General features: G+C 45.4%; 1 protein-coding gene across 2 annotated transcripts in view; it reads right to left on the bottom strand.

Annotated features, from left to right (window-relative positions):
* The window catches only part of LOC126281657 (tyrosine-protein kinase Btk29A), a 790,079-nt gene that overhangs the window by 576,733 nt on the left and 193,042 nt on the right, over window positions 1-20,304 (bottom strand). Inside the window, exon 3 of one of the 2 annotated variants that reach the window (XM_049980797.1) lies at window positions 12,724-12,765. The exons of the other annotated variant lie outside the window; for it this stretch is intronic. Within the exon in view, the coding sequence (XP_049836754.1) occupies window positions 12,724-12,765 (42 nt within the window). The remainder of the gene's footprint in view (window positions 1-12,723; window positions 12,766-20,304) is intronic. 2 annotated transcript variants of the gene reach the window in all.

Genomic DNA, 20,304 nt, shown 5'->3' with positions numbered 1-20,304 from the left:
AGAAACGACTTGAGCGTGTTCGTCTCCACAAATATTCAAACTAACTTCTCTTCCTCTATGACAAAGCAAGGCCTCACCCAAGTCTGCGCGCCCGAGAGGAGCTTACAAAAGTTCACTGAGGTGTTCCTCCTTATCCACCCTACAACCACGACATCCCACCTTCCGCGGAAGCTGTACGTGGATGACGGGCAGCTTACTGACGCAGCAAGACGATGGACCCGACGTCGACTTGTAGAGTGGTACCATGCGAAGATGCAGGCCTTTCTTGTAAGGTAGCGAAAAGGCATCGTAGATTATGTTAAAAATAGAGTTTTGCAGCCAAAAGGGTGGTGAGTAATATGATGTACTGGGATCCTCAACAAAACCAACCTGCTTTCACAAAGAAATGTGTTGCATTACTTATTGAACGCCCCTTGTACAGTGGGCACTGGACTGCTCGTTTTCACAAGACATCGTACCAGCACATCCACGTGGATCTGCCTCCGCAAAATTTCACGCCTTGGAACTTCCTGGCAGATTAAAACTGCGTGCCGGACCGAGACTCGAACTCGCGACCTTTTCCTTTCGCGGGCAAATGCTCCACCAACTGAGCTATCCAAACACGACTCACGCCCCGTCCTCACAGCTTTACTACAGCCAGTACCTCGTCTCCTACCTTCCAAACTTTACAGAAGCTCTCCTGCGAACCTTGCAGAACTAGCTAGCACTCCTGAAAGAAAGAATATTGCGGAGACATGGCTTAGCCACAGCCTGGGGGTATGTTTCTAGAGTGAAATTTTCACTCTACAGCGAAGCTTCTGCAAAGTTTGGAAGGTAGGAGACGAGGTGCTGGCAGAAGTAAAGCTGTGAGGACGAGGCGTGAGTCGTGCTTGAGTAGCTCAGTTGGTAGAGCATTTGCCCGCGAAAGGCAAAGATCTCGAGTTCGAGTCTCGGTCCGGCACACAGTTTTAATCTGCCAGGAAGTTTCATATCAGCGCACACTCCGCTGCAGAGTGAAAATCTCATTCTATTTCACGACTTGTTTTATGAGTTGCTGCCACACTTATCAGGATCCACCCATCCTCGCTCCATGCCGCTTCTTTCTGTTCCCAAATATGAAGAAATGGCTCACAAAAAAAAAAACAACCTCTTCTGGTCAAACCAAGACAACATTTTAAACACCCTGAAAACTTTTTTTACAGAATAAAATGTCTTGTGTCTCAGTGCGATAAATGTGGTGATTACTTTTGAACGGGGCCATTCTTTGGTCCCGTTATGGCGGGTGTTCGGTTTTCATTTGACTGCCCCTCTTATTTCAACGGGAACTGCTGTTGCTGTCACTGTTTAGTTCCCACACAAAGGCTCAATAGACCGCACACGCCAGTGTGCACTGGTAGATTCATTCTACGGACAGCCTAGTGGCAAGAAGAGAAGCCACTTACCGCCACCGCAGCTTTATCCAGCACGGTGTGCACGATAGATGGAGGCAGGCAGAGTTGTGCGCAGAGAGCTTAGACCAAACTTTTCTGTTTGCCGGGCAGGTAGGCAAAAGCCATACCCTGCATCTCAACTAGTGACTGTACATCCTGCGCGAAGCAGGCAACAATCTGACGTAACGGGTTGTTGGAATAACAAAGTGTTGCTTACTAACGAAGTTCAGAGATGGATTCGGGTGTGCCCTAGCCAGCACGGTCTAAGGTTGTTCAGGGATAATTTCTGAGCATTTTGGTGTAAGGGACTGGTGGTCTCTCGCGGTTCGTTTCAGAGTAGTAATTTAATTACGATTTAAATACACTATTACACAACTACCTCTGTGAAAATACCTTCATAAAATTGAGAACCTCCAATATGAAATCCCAAAGAGATAAAAAACAAGAAACAGAGTAATGCAACTCTTAACACGAAACAAATATACTTTTAACATATTATATTCAATCTGTTCTGTAAAGTGTACAAACGAGAACGTAATAAATGCAGACCTGTTCCCTTTACGGTAGTGTTTCCGAACTTGGGGGTAATTATCCCTGTGATTTTTTGAGAGGTAAAAGAGGAGTTCAATTGTGTTTCGATCATAGAACTAAATTATTTTTAAAAGATTATTAGAATTATCACCATTTCAGTTACCAATAATAAATTTTTTATTTTTCAGATATTAGGGGCGTTAAAAAAGAAACGAGCCGGTGTCTGGAATGCGCAAGCCGGTGACAGGAGGGTAATATTGTGACGTGTGTAACGAGGTGCGGTTCCGACCAGAGCGTGGAAGTTCACAGCCCTCCGCTAGGGGGCACGCGTGCACGTCACGTGACTCTACAGGGCTAGCAGCAGCATGCGTCAACCTCCCAACTCTGCCAGTCGCAATGCTAACAGTGACAAAAGAAGGGCAAAGAGGTGTTGTTCGCTTTCTGACAGCGGAAGGAGTAGGGGGAACGGACATTCATCGACGAATGTCACAAGTGTACGGCGAACACTGCATGTCCGTTCCGAGGGTCAAGTTGTGGCACAAGCCGGTGATGCGCGGTCTAGAGCATCACACTGCATTACCGATGACATCGTCCAGCTGGTGGATGCACTCATTACCCAGCATCGCCGAGTGACAGTGAAAGCCATAGCCGCAGTGGCCGGATTGGGCGTCGGAAGTGTTCACACCATCATGAAGGAACGACTGCACATGCGTAAAGTGTGTGCCCAATGTACGCTCCACAGTCTTCAATCACACAAGGAAGCATGTCGAATGGCCCACTGGCTTGCTCATCTGCAGCGTTATGCTCGGGAAGGGAATGCGTTTCTGACACGAGAGGTGGTTGGAGATGAGTCATGGTGTCATCACTTCGAACTTGAGTCAAAACGACAAAGTCTCCAGTAGAAGCATCCAGAGTCACCACCACCAAAAAAAAGCCAAGGCCATCAACACGAGTGCAGGAAAGGTTATGCTGACGTTCTTCTTTGACCAAGATGGCCCCCTTTTGATATACTTCCTGCAGCACGGGCCAACAATGAATGCCCAGCGTTACTCGCAAACCTTGACCACCCTTCGCCAAGCTGTCAAATCAAAACGACCAGGCAATCTCGCCTGTGGGATCATTCTACTCCACGACAATGCAAAGCCTCATACGGCTAACACATTCGCGGCACTCCTGCAGAAATTCAAATCGGACGTTCTCGGCTACCCTGCATGCAGTCCGGACCTCTCTCCTTGCCGGCCGCGGTGGTCTCGCGGTTCTAGGCGCGCAGTCCGGAACCGTGCGGCAGCTACGGTCGCAGGTTCGAATCCTGCCTCGGGCATGGATGTGTGTGATGTCCTTAGGTTAGTTAGGTCTAAGTAGTTCTAAGTTCTAGGGGACTAATGACCACAGCAGTTGAGTCCCATAGTGCTCAGAGCCATTTTTTGAACCTCTCTCCTTGTGATTACGCCATTTTTGGTCCTCTTAAAAAGGCTCTGAGGGACAAACGATTCACCTCGGACGACGACGTGCAGCCGTACATGTGGAACTGGCTAACATCGCAGCACCGGGAATTTTATGAGACAGCCATTCAGCGCCTTGTATCACAGTGGCACAAATGTCTCAACACCCAGGGTCAATACTTCTAACATTCAGGTACTGGTTTCTGAAATTATGCCTTCGACTCGTTTCTTTTTGAACGTCTCTTATACCAGCATTAACACGATACACATTTTGATGAAGGGCAGAGCTTGTGATCTGAATGTAACATCATCATCATCTTCACATGAACCACCGAGAATACTTTCTGCTGTGTACGACAGTGTAAGTGAGACCTATACTTTTTTTTAATATCTCGTGATAATGCCTTCCCGAAGCGGTAGGTAGTTACTGAAATTGACCAAAAACTGCTTATTACTAAATAATCAATCTGAGGCACGACTCCAGTAGCAGGTTGCGTAGCTAAGGGCTTCCTAGGGCAACAAATTTTCTATTTTTTATTTTCGGTGTTAAAGGTTTAACACAATAAGAAAAGAAGTTAAGTTAGAAACTGAGTTTATGTCTCTAGGCAGCGTAACTCGCAACGCACAAGTTATCATCTCTATATTCATCCAGTATTTGACAATGAGGGCACTTAGTAACTTCAACAAACTTTACACACAATTTCAACTCATTTTGAATCTTCTTCTCGCTGACACCTCCCACAAAATAATGAAAGAAAAAAGTGTATCGCTTGCTATACTTTGGCTGTTCATGCAGTAAAACCTGAGCGTCAAGCATGACGTTTTGACGTATTACTTGTTTTACTTCTACATCTGCTCGCAGTACATTTAGCAGACGGCATCCACATATGCCACTGAATGTACCAGCAAAATTACATCACTGTACAATACACAGGTCACGGACATATGTCGTCATAAACATTAAGATAGGCTAAACGGGAATTTCACACTTGGGTTTTCGACTCTCTAAAAAATCGACGTTGTCGTTTCTTGTAAAACAACTAATTGACATCACAATACAATATAAAACACGTAACGGCTTCTATGTTGCCGTAGGATCTACACTGTATTATTTATTGTTATTATTTATTAATATTATTAGTGATCAGAGACAGAGGGTTGGCAACCTGAAATCGTCTAATTTCTGTCAGTTCAGGAGGAAGGAGTAGAGAAGTCAACTGATTTACAGACAGTAGGCGTTAGGATAGTGCACGCATTTTAACTTTGTTCGTTTTCATTGTGCATGCAATATGTGGGTGAATAAAATACCGCTAGTGAGAGGGGTGATGCAGAGGAAGCCATGTTTTGTAGCAATATCTATCCTCAATGTGGATAGCTTTCTTTCCTTATGAGTTGTAGCTACCGCCCACGATGCAGTGACAATTGCTTCGTCATTCTACAGAAATAGACTGTTAGAAACAATCAGTATCAATTGTGTGATTTAGTCATTCGTTAGTGTTTTAAGGAAACACCTACAAGCACTATATAACATACATCTTAAGTCACTTTAAAAACGAAAGTGTTCAAAGAAAACTCCTTTTTATTCTAGAATTTAGTTGGGCGATAATGTTGATGGTAATTGGTGCCGGTTGGGGGCGGAAGGGGATGTATAAGATAATATCTAATGGGTAATGGTTGGTAACCGCTGCCTTCCATGTACTGCCCGAAACATCGAGCACCACTATCACGGCAGTGGGCAACGTGCCGCCGACAGAGTCGCAGGAGTCAGGTGTACCTGCTCGACACCTGCGAAAATCTTATCAATCTGTTCCATCTGCTTGTCGATCGCGGTCTCGTAAACTAGGCTCTTCATATGCGACAAATCCACTGGTGGTTGCATATTACAGATTTGTTCGCGGCTGTGAAGGTATTTTCGCAACTCGGGTAACTAACCGTAGAAATCGTTAAGTATCTTATTATCGTGCACCGAGACACTAGAGGCCGCAGGTCTCCCGTATCAAAGTATTACTACTACTACTAGTATTACTACTACTACTACTACTACTACTACTACTACGTGATCAGGCTCAATGGACCGCACGCATCTACAAGTTTCCTCGTCCACTGTATTCTGTCCATTGCTGCTATCCGCCATTCGTCCTCATCTATTGACACTTGGTTTAAATCTTCATGGAGTCCATCCCTCCAACGCTTCTTGGGTGTCCCTGGCGTATTTTTCCTGTATGTGTAAAATCCAGGAGCTTCCGAGGCCATTTGTGATCCTCCATCCTGGCCACATGGCTGGCCCACTGCATTCGTTTGGCTTTGACAGTTCCTGCTATGTTGGGCTGCTGGTGTAGTTCCTCAAGCTCTTGGTTGTATCTGATCCTCCATTCCCCAGTATCTGCATCCAGAACCGGACCGAAGATCTTCCGAAGCACTTTTCTCTCAAAAACGAGGAGCTTATGGAAGTCCTGTTTCCGGATACTCCATGTCTCACAGCCATATAGAACAACAGGCTGGATCAGGGTTTTGTACAGTTGAATCTTGAACTCTCTGTAGAGAGATTTGGACCAAAGCAGTTGTGCTAGGCTGTGGTAAGATCGGTTTTCTGCTTGTATTCTGGCATTGATCTCTGCTTCGCAAGACGAGTTCTCAGTGAAAAGTGCCCCTAGGTATTTGAATTCTTGCACTCTCTCGTAGGAATGGTTCCCAACCTGCAGTGATTGTAGATGATCAGCAGTCTGACAATGACCACGCGTCATAACGAGGTACTCTGTCTTGGCTTCGTTTATGTTTATCCCAAATTTGTTGGCAGCCTCCTTTAGTGCTTTGGTCATTCACTCCAACTCCTCTTCCGACCTAGAGAGTACACAGATGTCGTCTGCATAGGCTAAGTATGCCAGTCTCTTTCCTTTGATTTCAATCCCTTTGTTCTCTTGGAAGGTCTCGCGTACGATCTTCTCGAGGGCAAAGTTGAACAGGATAGGGGACAACCCATCTCCTTGCCTGAGTCCTGTCACAATTTCAAACTCCTCAGTTAAGCGATTTCCCATCTTCACCTTTGCACGTGTTTCGTTCAGACAGATCTTTATCAGACTGATGAGATTCTCTGGTACGCCAAACTCCCTTAAACAGACGAGCAGGCTCTTGCGATGAATGCAATCCTAGGCCTTCTTAAAATCAACGAATAAAATATGCAAATCTTTACCATATTCACCCAGTTTCTCAGTGAGCTGCCGCAAAATATCCTCGAACAAATTCGGAAATCTTGTTTGCAGTGTTTGCGTTCATCATGTACATTTAAAGTTACTGGGGCTCAATACTAGATATTTAGTGTGAAACACGCAGTCGGCAAATATCGTCATCTTTGGCATTTGGGTGGTCGTATTCGAATTTTTCTGTGAAGAGTCTTTGCACATGTCTATACACGTATTGTGGATGTACGTCGATTTCAGCAGCCTTGTGTACTTGGAAACGACAACGTTAAAAGTGAGAAAAATAAAAAGAAGATAAAAGAGTGGAATGTAATGTAACTACTGTGTCGTGTGAATGGTCTTCCAATACGTATCATTAGAGGCCAATCAGGAGCCGAGACGCGGCGTGCGTAGCCGGCAGAGCCTGCTGGGCTCATAACACGAGCGGCAGTCGTTGCATGCCTCGCGCCCATTCCGTGCCCTAATGGCCCTACAGCGCTCTCCACATAACGAGCACTTGAAAGCCATCATCTGCAAACCTCGTGGGGTGGGGACAGCAGTCAATCGCCCGACCGCGTTTTCAATTAGCGGAGTCATTTTACAAAGGTAATCACTGAACGCACATCATCGTCGTCGTCATCAAGCAGTGTTGGCACAACAAGAGGAGCAACTACGATTTATGATGACTGGGTTGTAAGGCTGGTAACAAATTACCTTGTTTATGCCTCATCGCAAGGTCTCATTTCATTTAACCCAGTGTCGTGTTCACTGCTGCAGCAGTGCTAGTAAGAAGCAAGAGGCCGGCTATCCGGCCCACGACGGCAGGCGGTCGGAGTCAGTGTAACCAGAACGTGGGAAAGCTAGAGTTGGTGGGCGAGATGTCCACCGGCAAGCACAGGCAGCGGAGACTTCCCTACATACAGGGTGTTTGCAAAAAGGTACGGCCAAACTTTCAGGAAACATTCCTCACACACAAATACAGAAAAGATGTTATGAGGACAGGTGTCCGGAAACCCTTAATTTCCATGTTAGAGCTCATTTTAGTTTCGTCAGTATGTACTGTACTTCCTCGAATCACAGCCAGTTGGCCTAATTGAAGGAAGGTAATGTTGACTTCGGTGGTTGTGTTGACATGCGACTCATTGCTCTACAGTACTAGCATCAAGCACATCAGTACGTAGCATCAACAGGTTAGTGTTCATCACCTACGCTCAATGGAGCACGTTATCATGATTTCATACGGGATACTCTACATGTGCTGCTAGAACATGTGCCTTTACAAGTACGACACGACATGTGGCTCAAGCACGATGGAGCTCCTACACGTTTCAGTCCAAGTGTTCGTATGCTTCTCAACAACAGATTCGGTGACCGATGGGTTGGTAGAGGCGGGCCAATTCCATGGCCTCCACGCTCTCCTGACCTCAACCCTCTTGACTTTCATTTATGGAGGTATTTGAAAGCTCTTGTCTACGCAACCCCGGTACCAAATGTAGAGACTCTACGTGCTCGTATTGTGGACGGCTGTGATACTATACGCCATTCTCCAGGGCTGCATCAGGGATGCCATGCGACGGAGGGTGGATGCATGTATCCTCGCTAACGGAGGACATTTTGAACATTTCCTGTAACAAAGTGTTTGAAGTCACGCTGGTACGTTCTGTTGCTGTGTGTTTCCATTCCATGAGTAATGTGATTTGAAGAGAAGTAATAAAATGAGCTCTAACATGGAAAGTAAGCGTTTCCGGACACATGTCCACATAACATATTTTCTTTCTTTGTGTGTGAGGAATATTTCCTGAAAGTTTGGCCGTACACCCTGTATAGGTGACAATACAGATAACTTTACATATCAATTGTTGAACGAAAAGCTCTGCCGACCATTGTACACGCTTTATTTAAATGTAAGATCTTATTTACAATATCATTACTATTCAAACATTCAGAAAATCACGTGAATATTACGACGATCGGCGGAGGACGCAGAAGTCAACGAACCGCACTTTGCGCGGGCACGTAAGGGACTTGTACTACGAGTATTCGTTAGGCAGTCTCGCCCGCCACGCAGTGGAACAGGACGGGACGAAATCATTTGGTGGGGCCAGAAGTAGCCGCCGCCACACTTCGTGAAGCGGCTTGCGGAGTCTCTGAAATAAGCATGTGAGCCAACGTACAGTGAATACGTAAGAATTTTGCAGTCAAGATATTATACAACTGAAACGTCCCCTTACAAAAATTAATGAATTACTGTGCTGATAAAACTCTTACGTTATTTGCTTTTCAAATAGCAGAGCAAAACTGAACGTTTTCAGACATTACTCTCTTTACTTATTCTGATGAACACTAAACTGACACACAATATTTCTTTAGCGCAACGCAATCTGACTTTTAATAATCCCTACAAAAGAATGGCCCTGACTAAATTAACCTATACCTTTCACAAATCACTTACCTCACAAAAATCTTCGTTACTCGAATTACTGCAACACAGCGAGCGCCACTACTGCCAGCTAAATAAGAGATTCAAACTGCTGAAGACACTAACAACTGATAGGCACAGTTAGCAAATGAAAGATTTTGATAGAGAACAAACAATGTATTTACCTTATTAGTGTTCAAAAGTCATAATATATATAGCAGTTCATGACATCTAATCTTACAAATGTACTGTCTCTGATGGACACACGTTCAGATCATCCGCTCTCAAAATTCGCCATCTCTCCCCCCACATCCACCACTGCTGGCGGCTCACCTCCAACTGCGCAACGCTACGCGCTGTTCACATCCAGCTGCCCAACACTACAATGGCAGACAACAATGCAAACTAGCCACAGACTGCACACAGCACAGCCAGTGATTTTCATACAGAGCGCTACGTGGCGTTACCAATAAGAAAACCTTAACAGCCTACTTCACAACCTACGGAAAGTGGCTCTGAAAATTTTTTCATGTCATACGAACTGTCTTTCGCTACTGAAACTATGAAACATATTAACTTTGGCAGGAGTGGTGGTCTAAACCGTGGTTTACCGTCGATAACATATAATAAATGTTCGCTTGTGGATCCCCTTGGCTTTCATGAGGGATTAAAGTTACTAAAACTTCAATTACACGCGTAATTTTCTAATTTAACAAATGGTTTCAAATGGCTCTGAGCACTATGGGAATTAACTTCTCAGGTCATCAGTCCCCTAGAACTTAGAACTACTTAAACCTAACTAACCTAAGCACATCACACTATTCCGTGACCGAGGCAGGATTCGAACCTGCGCGTGGTTCCAGACTGTAGCGCCTAGAACCGCTCAGCCACTCCGGCCGGCCCTAATTTAACACTGAAGCACCAATAAAACAAGCAAGGTGCACCCGCTATTGACATTAACGACGTTTGAGAATTCATTTCGGAACAACAGTAGCAATGGCATTCGCCACACGTATTGGAAGTTTTCGATGTATGCAGACAGAAGCTGCAACCTACTGATGAGAATTCCATTGGCAGGAAGAGGCAATTGCAGGGGATTTGTGACAGGCAAACCTTTCTATGCTGGGTCGTCAGAAACACCTGAGAACGTTGTAAGGGTGTTACGGGTAGACTGTACTGAGAAATATTTGATAAGATAAAAATTCAACACGTTTCTCTGTTTCCGAGTTAATTGGCATTGAAGTTATCCAATCAGGACTTCGCGCGCAAATTTGAGCGGCCCGCTAGATACGGTTAGTATCTATTTTTGTCATACCGCACATGATAGTGTACGGGACTACTCAGCTTTTGGCTCGGATTCGATCCTCACTACCGTCCCATGTCCAGTTTTTGTATCTGTCTCTTGTTCGGTTTTAGGAAAGCAAACGAAGAACATGTTTAGCAACACCATCACTGGCTAAGTTCAATGCTAATTAACTCTGAAATGGCGCAACGTACCGATGGTTTTTTCCTTCTTCGCGATGATCAGCACCCACTGCCCTGCACAAACTACCCTTCCAAGCTTCTCAGGCTGTTTCTTGGCTACCCTGCATGTGCTCGGTGAACCACAGGTAGGAGACTCTTATGATCTAGTTTCGCAGATTATGGAAAGTAGCCCACCATAAACAATTTTTCATACGGCACAGGTTGTGATGTTAATATAAATGAACGCAGTAATGTATCAGGATCGGGACAAGAATGCTCCATAATATCGGATGAGGGAAGCGCAAAGTGATGGGAATCATCACACAAGAGGGTTCCGGCTAAGTGTCACTGGAGGGAAAGACCTTCCGCAGTGTACAATGTTTCAGATGCTTGGGGAGTCTGTGTTCAGTTTTTCAAGGCCTATCCACTGTGCCAACTTATAATTAAATCTGAGGGGGTTGCGATGGGGAGGTTCCCTTGTAAGTGAATGAGGGGTGTGTACTGTATACCTAAAAAGCAACAACACCGCAGGGGGAAGAGAGCAGACGAAGCGGTAGGCCGGACCCAATTGTTCCATACAACGCATCTTACCTGACGTACACTAACACTAGAGTTGGTGGTAATGGGACGTGAAATGTGACTGTCTCCGACTGTAGATGATGGTGGGATTCGCCATGTTTCGAGGATGAGGAAGGGATGTTGGCGGACAACGATATTGGGGGCCCGTTGTCGAAGGATTTATGGTATGGGATTTGTGGCTGCCTTTCTAGGAGCAGTTTTCAACAGGAGGCTTGCCTTCTTGAAGAATGCCCCGATAGCACGAGAGTGACGCGTTCTCCGGAGCAGGTCTGACTCTTGTTCCTGCCACACTCGGCTGTTGCACACAGGCAGACACGTGCAAGTCCAGGCGCTACGTTAGTCTGTCGTAGTAGTTGGGGGAAACCGATTGTTTTCAAACTTCCCCTGCGTTTGGTTATCGACATTTTACGCGTCTCAATAAATTTATTACACTTTATTTCTTGTTGGCATATATTCTACCTGGTTTTGTATTTACTGCCCTAAAAATCTGGGACTTAGAAAGGCAGCAAAAGGAAACAAAATTTTGTATGCGAGCTACATAGTACGCATCATTTCTATTTGCTACACCGTTGCATACGTAATCTTACGTTTCCGCAAGTGGTGGATAAATATCGCACACGGGCAGTCTGAAATAATTCAATTTTACTTACGTGAATGTGTCGTGCGTTCGATTGATCCATAAAGTTACAGACAAACATTTCTTACATGCTCATGATTCGGACATATGTTACTGGATGTCGCATTTAACAGTGAAACTATTTTAGGATGCAGTAATTAATATAACGCAATAACGATACGTGATTATTAAGAGCAATTAAAAGCGCATCAGTATCCCATTACTACAATTTACTGTGTGCACGTGAAAAGTTCGATGAATGGCCTCAAACAACAAAAGAAACAAGAATTACAAACAAAACACCTTTATTGGCCTGGAAAATAATCTCTATTATGTACAAGAGACTTTTGACAACAGTTCAAAAGCTCTAGGAAACTGTTAGCAAACGCGTCCTCTGTGGAATCGCTCGGAGCAACATTGTAGCGCGTAGTTGAATATCTGCATCATTACAGGAGATGAGACCTGGTGCTACCAACATTATCCGGAGACCAAACGACACTCCTCCCCGCCTCCCTCGGGTAGAAATTCCCGATGGATCAAGCCTTTTGCTATCGGCGCGCAGTCCGGAACCGTGTGACTGCTACGGTCGCAGGTTCGAATCCTGCCTCGGGCATGGATGTGTCTGATGTCCTTAGGTTTGTTAGGTTTAAGTAGTTCTAAGTTCTAGGGGACTAATGACCACAGCAGTTGAGTCCCATAGTGCTCAGAGCAATTTGAACCTTTTTTTTTTTTTTTTTGCTATCGGAAAAGGCGATCAGCATCGTCTCAGTCTTGAATTTTGTGAGCCGACTTTTGTTTGGAAGGCGGGGAAGACGAGCAATAACAACATTCCTTGTCGCTTGGTCATGTGGTTATTAGCACCACGTCTTGTCCCCTGTAAGAGCTTTTTACAATCGTTGTCAGAATATTGTTGTAGCTAATGGTGATTACTTTGAAGGCCAGTAAAGGTATTGTGTTTGTAACTCTCGTTTCCTTTGTTTTCTGAGACCATTCACCACTCCTTTTAGATGCATCTTGTACAAACAGAGGTCTCTGCAGTATTGTTAGATGCGGGAAGCTCATATAATTGATACATCATTATACTCACGAAGTAACAAACACACCTCGAACCGCGACACCATAACCTTACCTGGAAAAAAAGAAGAAAACAGAATTAAACACATACCTCTAAAGTATCCGAACCTGCAGCTGACATTAACAACTACAGAACGTGCTCTTGGAACGCCTTACGGAACATCTAGTGTAGCTAGATGTTTAGATTTTCGGGGAACATTCCAGTAAGCCTTATGAAGGACGCCAAATGTTTCTACTTACGGGCATCGTTAGCAAATCGAAATATGAAATGCATTCACGTATTCTGAATACATATTAGCGTCAGCTACTTGTGGCAAATGACAACCTGCGCCGGACCGGGTCTACCACACAGATATCTCGCTTGCCACGAGCTGTCGCCTTAAGCACATTTCGCCTGTCCCGAGATCGCTTCCATTGGCGGTCCAAACCTCCACATCACGCACTCACAATCCAAATACTTCAGACATGCATGCATGTCTGAAGATTGTCGTAGTGTACTAAATACCTTGTTACCATTAGTGACGTAATTCGAAATATACTGCGTATTCACTTCAAAAATGGTCGAGCAAATTAAGTTGCGAAATGAGTTCTGAGGGCGTCGACCGCGGAAATCAAGAAAGTTGGAATATCGAGCGCCAGGAGGTGGCGAACAGATGATGAAGTAAAGCAGAGGTGTACAGCCTTGCTAGTAATGCGGGCCGCAATCCCATCGCAGAAACAACGTAACGGCCGCAAAACAGAAATTATATTTTATTTAACAAATATAGTTATAACGATGTATTTTTACAGGAACTGCTAGCTCTCGTGCACCTTCTAATGCTGCAACTCCAACGTTACGCGAGTGTGCAAGTTCAAAAATAGAGTGCTCTGAGACAAGTTATGATTCCAAATAGGGATTTCCCTGCCCAAAAGGTAGCTAGACAGGCGTTGCTTGGCGTTGCTTAAAAGAACTAAATTCTCCTTTCTGGGTGGCAATCAAGATGAGTAAAAAAAAAAAAGTTACAAAAACGAACGCAGAGGCTCGTGCCGCTTCACCGCGCGTGGCCCACGGGCAGCGGTCTGTGCATCCCTGAACTAAAAGGACGCCCAACACAGCCCGGAACCGTACATTTCGAAAATACTCCGCCGCGTGGGTTCCACTGTTGTATTATTACCTCCACACCACTGTTTTCTGGAGAGTGTTCTAAGTTCTCCCCCGTCTCGCCCACTAACTGGTCGGGACTTCTCTTGGCGTGCCGAGTAGTAATTCGTTTCCCTAACGGTGATTGCTTGTTGCGCCCGCCCACATGTTCGTTTGTAGTGTGAAACAACCGTCAGCGGAAATATTACTTGGTACGGAATACCTAGAATATTTATCCATTGCAAGCATAACCATTTCAATGAAGCTACATGTTGGTTATGTATATTAATTAACTACACTAACAAGCCTAAACATCAACCTGTCTTACGTTTTAATGTTTTACGTTCTTTTTCGTGTCGCTATCTTGAGGTCTTTATCACAGGCCTGATTTACTGTAAACTGGACCTCTCTCTCTCTCTCTCTCTCTCTCTCTCTCTCTCTCTCTCTCTCTCTCTCTCTGATTCTGTACTGATGGGAAGGTGAAGCGACTGTCATCCTAACTTCTCTTACCAACTTTGTGCACTACGCCTTCACTGTTGACAGATGGTCGCCCACTTCGCACCCTTCTATCATCAGCATTAGTGTGGTCGTCTTTGAACGCTCACACCCATCAATTTACCATTGTGCGCCATCATAAACGTCTCTCGTCATGTCTTCTACACACACAAAGCAGGTCACTCGGCGAGATTTTCAACTAACCGATGCTTTTTAAGTAAGCGCACATTCGGATGGCTGCTTCCGTTATGGGTCTGTGGGTTGCCAATCGACTCATACACACGGCATACACGTCACATCCTCGACCACAGCGGCCATATTTACAAACTGTACGTAGTTTACACAATGCTTCAATCATTTAATCAATACAGAAATTCTACTGCCGCTAACTCGCAGAATAACTGTTCCGTTAATAATGTCTGCCGGTCTTATCATCAAAGACTGAAATACTTCTAGCTGGGTAGCCACAGGTGTTTGCGAAATTGTTTAGCAGAACTAGCTGAAGAGAACCACTATATAATGCTCACAAATAGGACGAATGTTAACGATGTTGTTAGATTATCACACTGCCGGTATGTGACTGCAAATAGTAACCACAGTAAAATACCTAGATGTAACGGCTTGGAGCGATTTAAGGTACAATCACCTCATAAGGGTAAAAGCAGGAAAAACAGATCTCAGACTTATATTCATCCCAAGAATCTCAGCGAAATGTAATTGATCCACGAAGGAAGTTGCTTACAAAACACTCGTTCGACGAATCCTGGAGCACTGTTTGCCAGTCTTAGGCTCTTACACCATGACGGATTAATAGAAGGGATAAATGTCCAGCGAAAAGCGACGGTTTTCATTAACGGATCGTTTGTGAAGCGCGAGAGCGTTACGGACATGCTCACGAATGTCCAGTGGTACACGCTACAGCAGAGACATGCTTCACGGAGGGGTTTACTGTTGAAATACCGGGAGCGTACGTTTCACGAAGAGTCGGACAAAGTATACACCGGGAAACGTAAACATCACCTGCTAAACAGCGTGGTTATGCACCTTTGGAGCGCAGTACAGCGGCGATTGGATTCCACAAGTCCTCGACAGGTTTTCGGAAGTGTGTGCCACCAGGTGTCTAAGCACACGTCACACAATCCCGGTAAATTACAAGTCAGTAGTTTCTCAGAGGGGATATGGCGTCCGATAGCGCCCCAGATGTGTATCATCGCGTTCACACCAGGAGAATTTGGTGGCCACGACATCAACATCGTTTACAGTCATAACTGCAGCACGATTCTGCCCTTGTGACACGGCAAGTTATCCTACTGAAATATGCAATCGCCGTCAGGGAAAAGAACAATAACGGAGGATGTAGGTGATCCGCAGTATTGTCCACACAGTTAGCAGCGTTACGATATCTTCCGACTGCTACCACAGGTTCCATCGGAACACACAGGGGTCGTCTGCTGCCGGAGCCCCACGTGGTGTGTTCCGAAACACTACTGCCTGCGCCTGCTCCAGCACTGTTGAGTGTCTGTCACTGTAGAGTGCCCTCTGGCGTCAGGTCTGCTACAGACCGACACCTACACTGCTTCACACAGCGGGCCAGCGTCCGCCCTTCACGGTCTGTAATGGGGCGAGGACGGGCAGCACCTCGTCGCTTCCCCGTCCTTCAACAACTTTACACAGACGCTCACGACAGCAGCACGCCAACACCCGCCCAGTTTCCCTGTTGATGAGATGCCTGTTCCCAGGTGCCGGACCACAGCATTCTGTGCTTTGTCACAACCGCTTACATCATTGGATTTCCCCACTTGTGGGCCGTATCTCTGCTACACTTGTATACTACACGGGCCCGCGACGCCACCAGGCAACTTTCACTTTCGCCGTGGGCAATGGTTCAAATGGCTCTGAGCACTATGGGACTTAACATCTGTGGTCATCAGTCCCCTAGAACAGGAGTCTCGAAACTACGGCACGCGGACCGAAACCGGCCCGCGTCAGCTGGCCGGACATCGCCGGTATCCGGCCCACCAAATATTTGAGCTGATACCTATACTGCCAACAATTGAGTTTCGAGGCCTATCGCGACCAATACACCGCGACATTGTCGGAGCTCGGTTTTTAGCTGGCGTTTCAGAGACTCATACATTTCTAATCGTTCGCATCCTGTAAACTTGGAGTAACTCTGAGAGTACTTAGTCTCATAATGAGGTTTTATATTTCAGAATGAGATTTTCACTCTGCAGCGGAGTGTGCGCTGATATGAAACTTCCTGGCAGATTAAAACTGTGTGTTTTAATCTGCCAGGAAGTTTCATATCAGCGCACACTCCGCTGCAGAGTGAAAATCTCATTCTGGAAACATCCCCCAGGCTGTGGCTAAGCCATGTCTCCACAGTATCCTTTCTTTCAGGAGTGCTAGTTCTGCATGTTTCGCAGAAGAGCTTCTGTAAAGTTTGGAAGGTAAGAGACGGATACTGGCAGAAGTAAAGCTGTGAGTACCGGTCGTGAGTCGTGCTTCGGTAGCTCAGTTGGTAGAGCACTTGCCCGCGAAAGGCAATGGTCCCGAGTTCGAGTCTCGGTCGGGCACACAGTTTTAATCTGCCAGGAAGTTTCAGGTTTTATATTGTATTCTTTGGAGACTGATATTGCTTCATTGGAAATAATTGACATTGATTTGTTGCTTGACTCCACCACGAAATATTGACATCTCCACTGCTCTTTAAAAATTTTACATTCACTGACAACCTTTCGTTTCTTTTCCATATTTGTACACAACTTCACAAACGATTGTAACCTGAAAATAAAATTGTGCTATTTAATACTAATAAAACTAGGGAGTAGGCTGCCTAAACAAAAAGCAATGAATTTATTTTTAAGGTACTTTAATTACTAAATTAAATACTCATAATTACACTGTAGCTCCACTAAAAATACAGTGAAAAAATACAGTGAAAAAAGTCGTGCTATACGTATTTCGAGTTTCAGATTTTCCTTGTCTCTTCGAATTCAAACTTTGAATTGTCCCATACTTCGCCGTCTCACCTACTAGTACAGCGTATAAAACACTAAAAAACTCGTGAGACACTCGTAACATAGACACAACCACGCAACAGAACTTTCAAATATATGCTCTGGCTCTGCTACTCGCTACAAGACTACATAACTTAACTTTTTGTTGCGTCGCTTAAAATAGAAATGCGTTGACATACTCTACCTCTGTTACATCTTGCAGTAATAGTGTTGCTAACAACGATTTTGAGATTTCGTTAACTTTGTAGGACGCTTTCGTCAAGAATGTGCAGTGACATACTTTTTGTCGCTGAAATTCTCCAGAATAAAATACGGCAGAATTTCCGTCAGGTACGTCCACCAATCAAAATTATGTAATTAAATAAAAATCTTAGTTCGTTTCAGTGCTTACTATTCCCACAAACTTAGATTTTTGCGATTTCATCTTTCCTTTAGCCTTACATTATGGTGACCATGGAGTGCTGGGGTACTTCCATCCCACTAGGTAAATCTAGGCCCTTATGACTTCGTGGACGAGTCAATGTGGCCCGCGGACTCAAATGTTTGGAGACCACTGCCCTAGAACTTAGAACTACTTAAACCTAACTAACCCAAGGACATCGCACACATCCATATTCGAGGCAGGATACGAACCTGCGACCGTAGCGGTCAAGCGGTTCCAGACTGAAGCGCCTAGAACCACACGGCCACGCCGTCCGCAATGGTCGTAACGTTTGGGCTCATCAGTGGACGTGTCAGCGAAGTGACAAGGATGAGAAAATCAGAGAAATTCGAGCTTATACCAGGGGCGTACTGGCAGCCGTGTGTTTGGACGTACTATTAGATCAGCACAGGAAAGAGTAAAATCATAATGGTAGCCAAAGCACCCTTCGGTACAGACCGAACGGTCGGTAAGGGAGTACAGATATAAATGTAGATTGCATGGGCGTTGTAAGGGGTCCGTAGGCCCTTACTATAACTTGCACTCGGCAAAGGTCGATAGGGCGAGCAATCGATTGTGACGCGTTGCGAGAGCGACTGGCAAGATGCGCCAGAGTGGTTGGCGGGAATAGTGTGTGTGTGTGTGTGGAGGCCATTACTGGAATACAGGGTATTTAACCCAGAAAGGTGTCACCATCGCCGTGAAGTATCTTTATAAAAGTGATCAGTGACGTTAGTAGTGCCGATATTTAGTTACGCGCCTACGGCGCCGGCCTAACCTTGGATTGCCGTGTTGGAAGCAGTGATGGATTAGCGTGTGACGATAATGGCAAATGAAGAAAGCCTGTGCTGAGATTAGCCGTAATTAGATATGTATGACGAAGGCAGTGGCTGTCTCCTTTATGTGTTTTTTACAATTTACGTGATTCTTGAGTTTCTGATAATCAATACTGCCGGTCTACAGTGTCCAACAGGCACAATATTTCGGCGATCATACATGTCGCCGTCATCGGGTGAACTGACGGACTGAGCTCAGTGAATATAATGAACTACGGCTGGCTCTGCCAGGATATCGCGCCTGTCCGCCACCGAGTATGCCGCACGCCGCGCTCTCCAGTGCCGCAAGTAGGCGGAATTACTTGCGACGCGGACTGACTGGCGACGTAAGCAGTCACTGTACGGGACGAGTTAGCTAGTGCCGGCGCCGCGCTGCACAAGTTTTGTGACGTTACGTCTATCTATTTCACGCAGAGCAGCCATTTAGTTACGTGAAACACAAAATAAGTTCTGCGATATTTCCGAAAGCAGAACCAATAAGAAACAAGGATGCTCCCTACGTCACAAGCAGAACGGGCGAGAGACCATACTGGACATGTCGGCTATAAATCCTTTAGAAGACCGTAATATAAAACATAGGGTCATTCACCGCACAGCTGCCGTATGGGGTATTTAGCATGGGCGCCACGTTACCAAACAGAATTTTCCAACTAAGACAGGTTCGCGTTTCAAAAATGGCTCTAAGCACTATGGGACTCAACTGCTGTGGTCATCAGTCCCCTAGAACTTAGAACTGCTTAAACCTAACTAACCTAAGGACATCACACACATCCATGCCCTAGGCAGGATTCGAACCTGCGACCGTAGCAGCCCCGCGGTTCCGGACTGCAGCGCCAGAACCGCACGGCCACCGCGACCGGCGTTCGCGTTTCATCGTATTAAAATTTTTTTCCACCTTCGCCTTTTCTAAAAAGTTGTGCGACTTTCTTATGAAACTAATAGAAATAACTTCGGTATTATTTGATACTTGACTGTACGTGCGCTCGCTGTCGGAGAAAGTTAGATCGATTATGTGAACTTTTACGAGCTGATGTCCTTACTGACTGGACGTGTTCTTTCCTTTTTGTCTTATTGCATGTTCAAGCACACTCAAGTTTCTGTTCACGTATATGACAGATTCAACAACATGACTAGCATATGGACAAGGAATGAAATGTGCGTTTTAATGGAGTTAACGTAAGAATTTTACACGCGTGTATTTTCGTGAACAACTGTATGGTTTGCAAGCCAATCACGTTAGCCAGCTAGCCCCGTGTGCCGAAGGCCCCATGCCTTGGGATTCCCGGCTGCGTGCACGTCAACGTTAGCTGTCTCGTCCCGTGAGACGATGAGACGATAGCCTTAGGCCGGGCCACACGAGCTGAATATTTCTGCAACGGAACAGACACTGCGGCGAGACGATCCCTCCTCGATATATACTGTGGTGGCAGGAAAAGGATGTCCCATCTTCTTCGATTAAAGGTTCTCTGAATGTAGTCGAATTAAGTCGGGTGATGCTGAGGGAATCCGATTAGGAAATGCGACACTGACAGTAGCAAAGGAGTTCTGCTGTTTGGGGAGCAAAATAACTGATGATGGTCGAAGTAGAGAGGATATAAAATGTAGACTGGCAATGGCAAGGAAAGCATTTTTGAAGAAGAGAAATTTGTTAACATCGAGTACAGATTTAAGCGTCAGGAAGTCATTTCTGAAAGTATTTGTA

This window comes from Schistocerca gregaria, chromosome 7, assembly GCF_023897955.1.
Source record: "Schistocerca gregaria isolate iqSchGreg1 chromosome 7, iqSchGreg1.2, whole genome shotgun sequence".
Taxonomy (NCBI): domain Eukaryota; kingdom Metazoa; phylum Arthropoda; class Insecta; order Orthoptera; family Acrididae; genus Schistocerca; species Schistocerca gregaria.
Note: the sequence above shows the minus strand (reverse complement) of the source record. Positions and strands in the feature narration are given on the sequence as shown.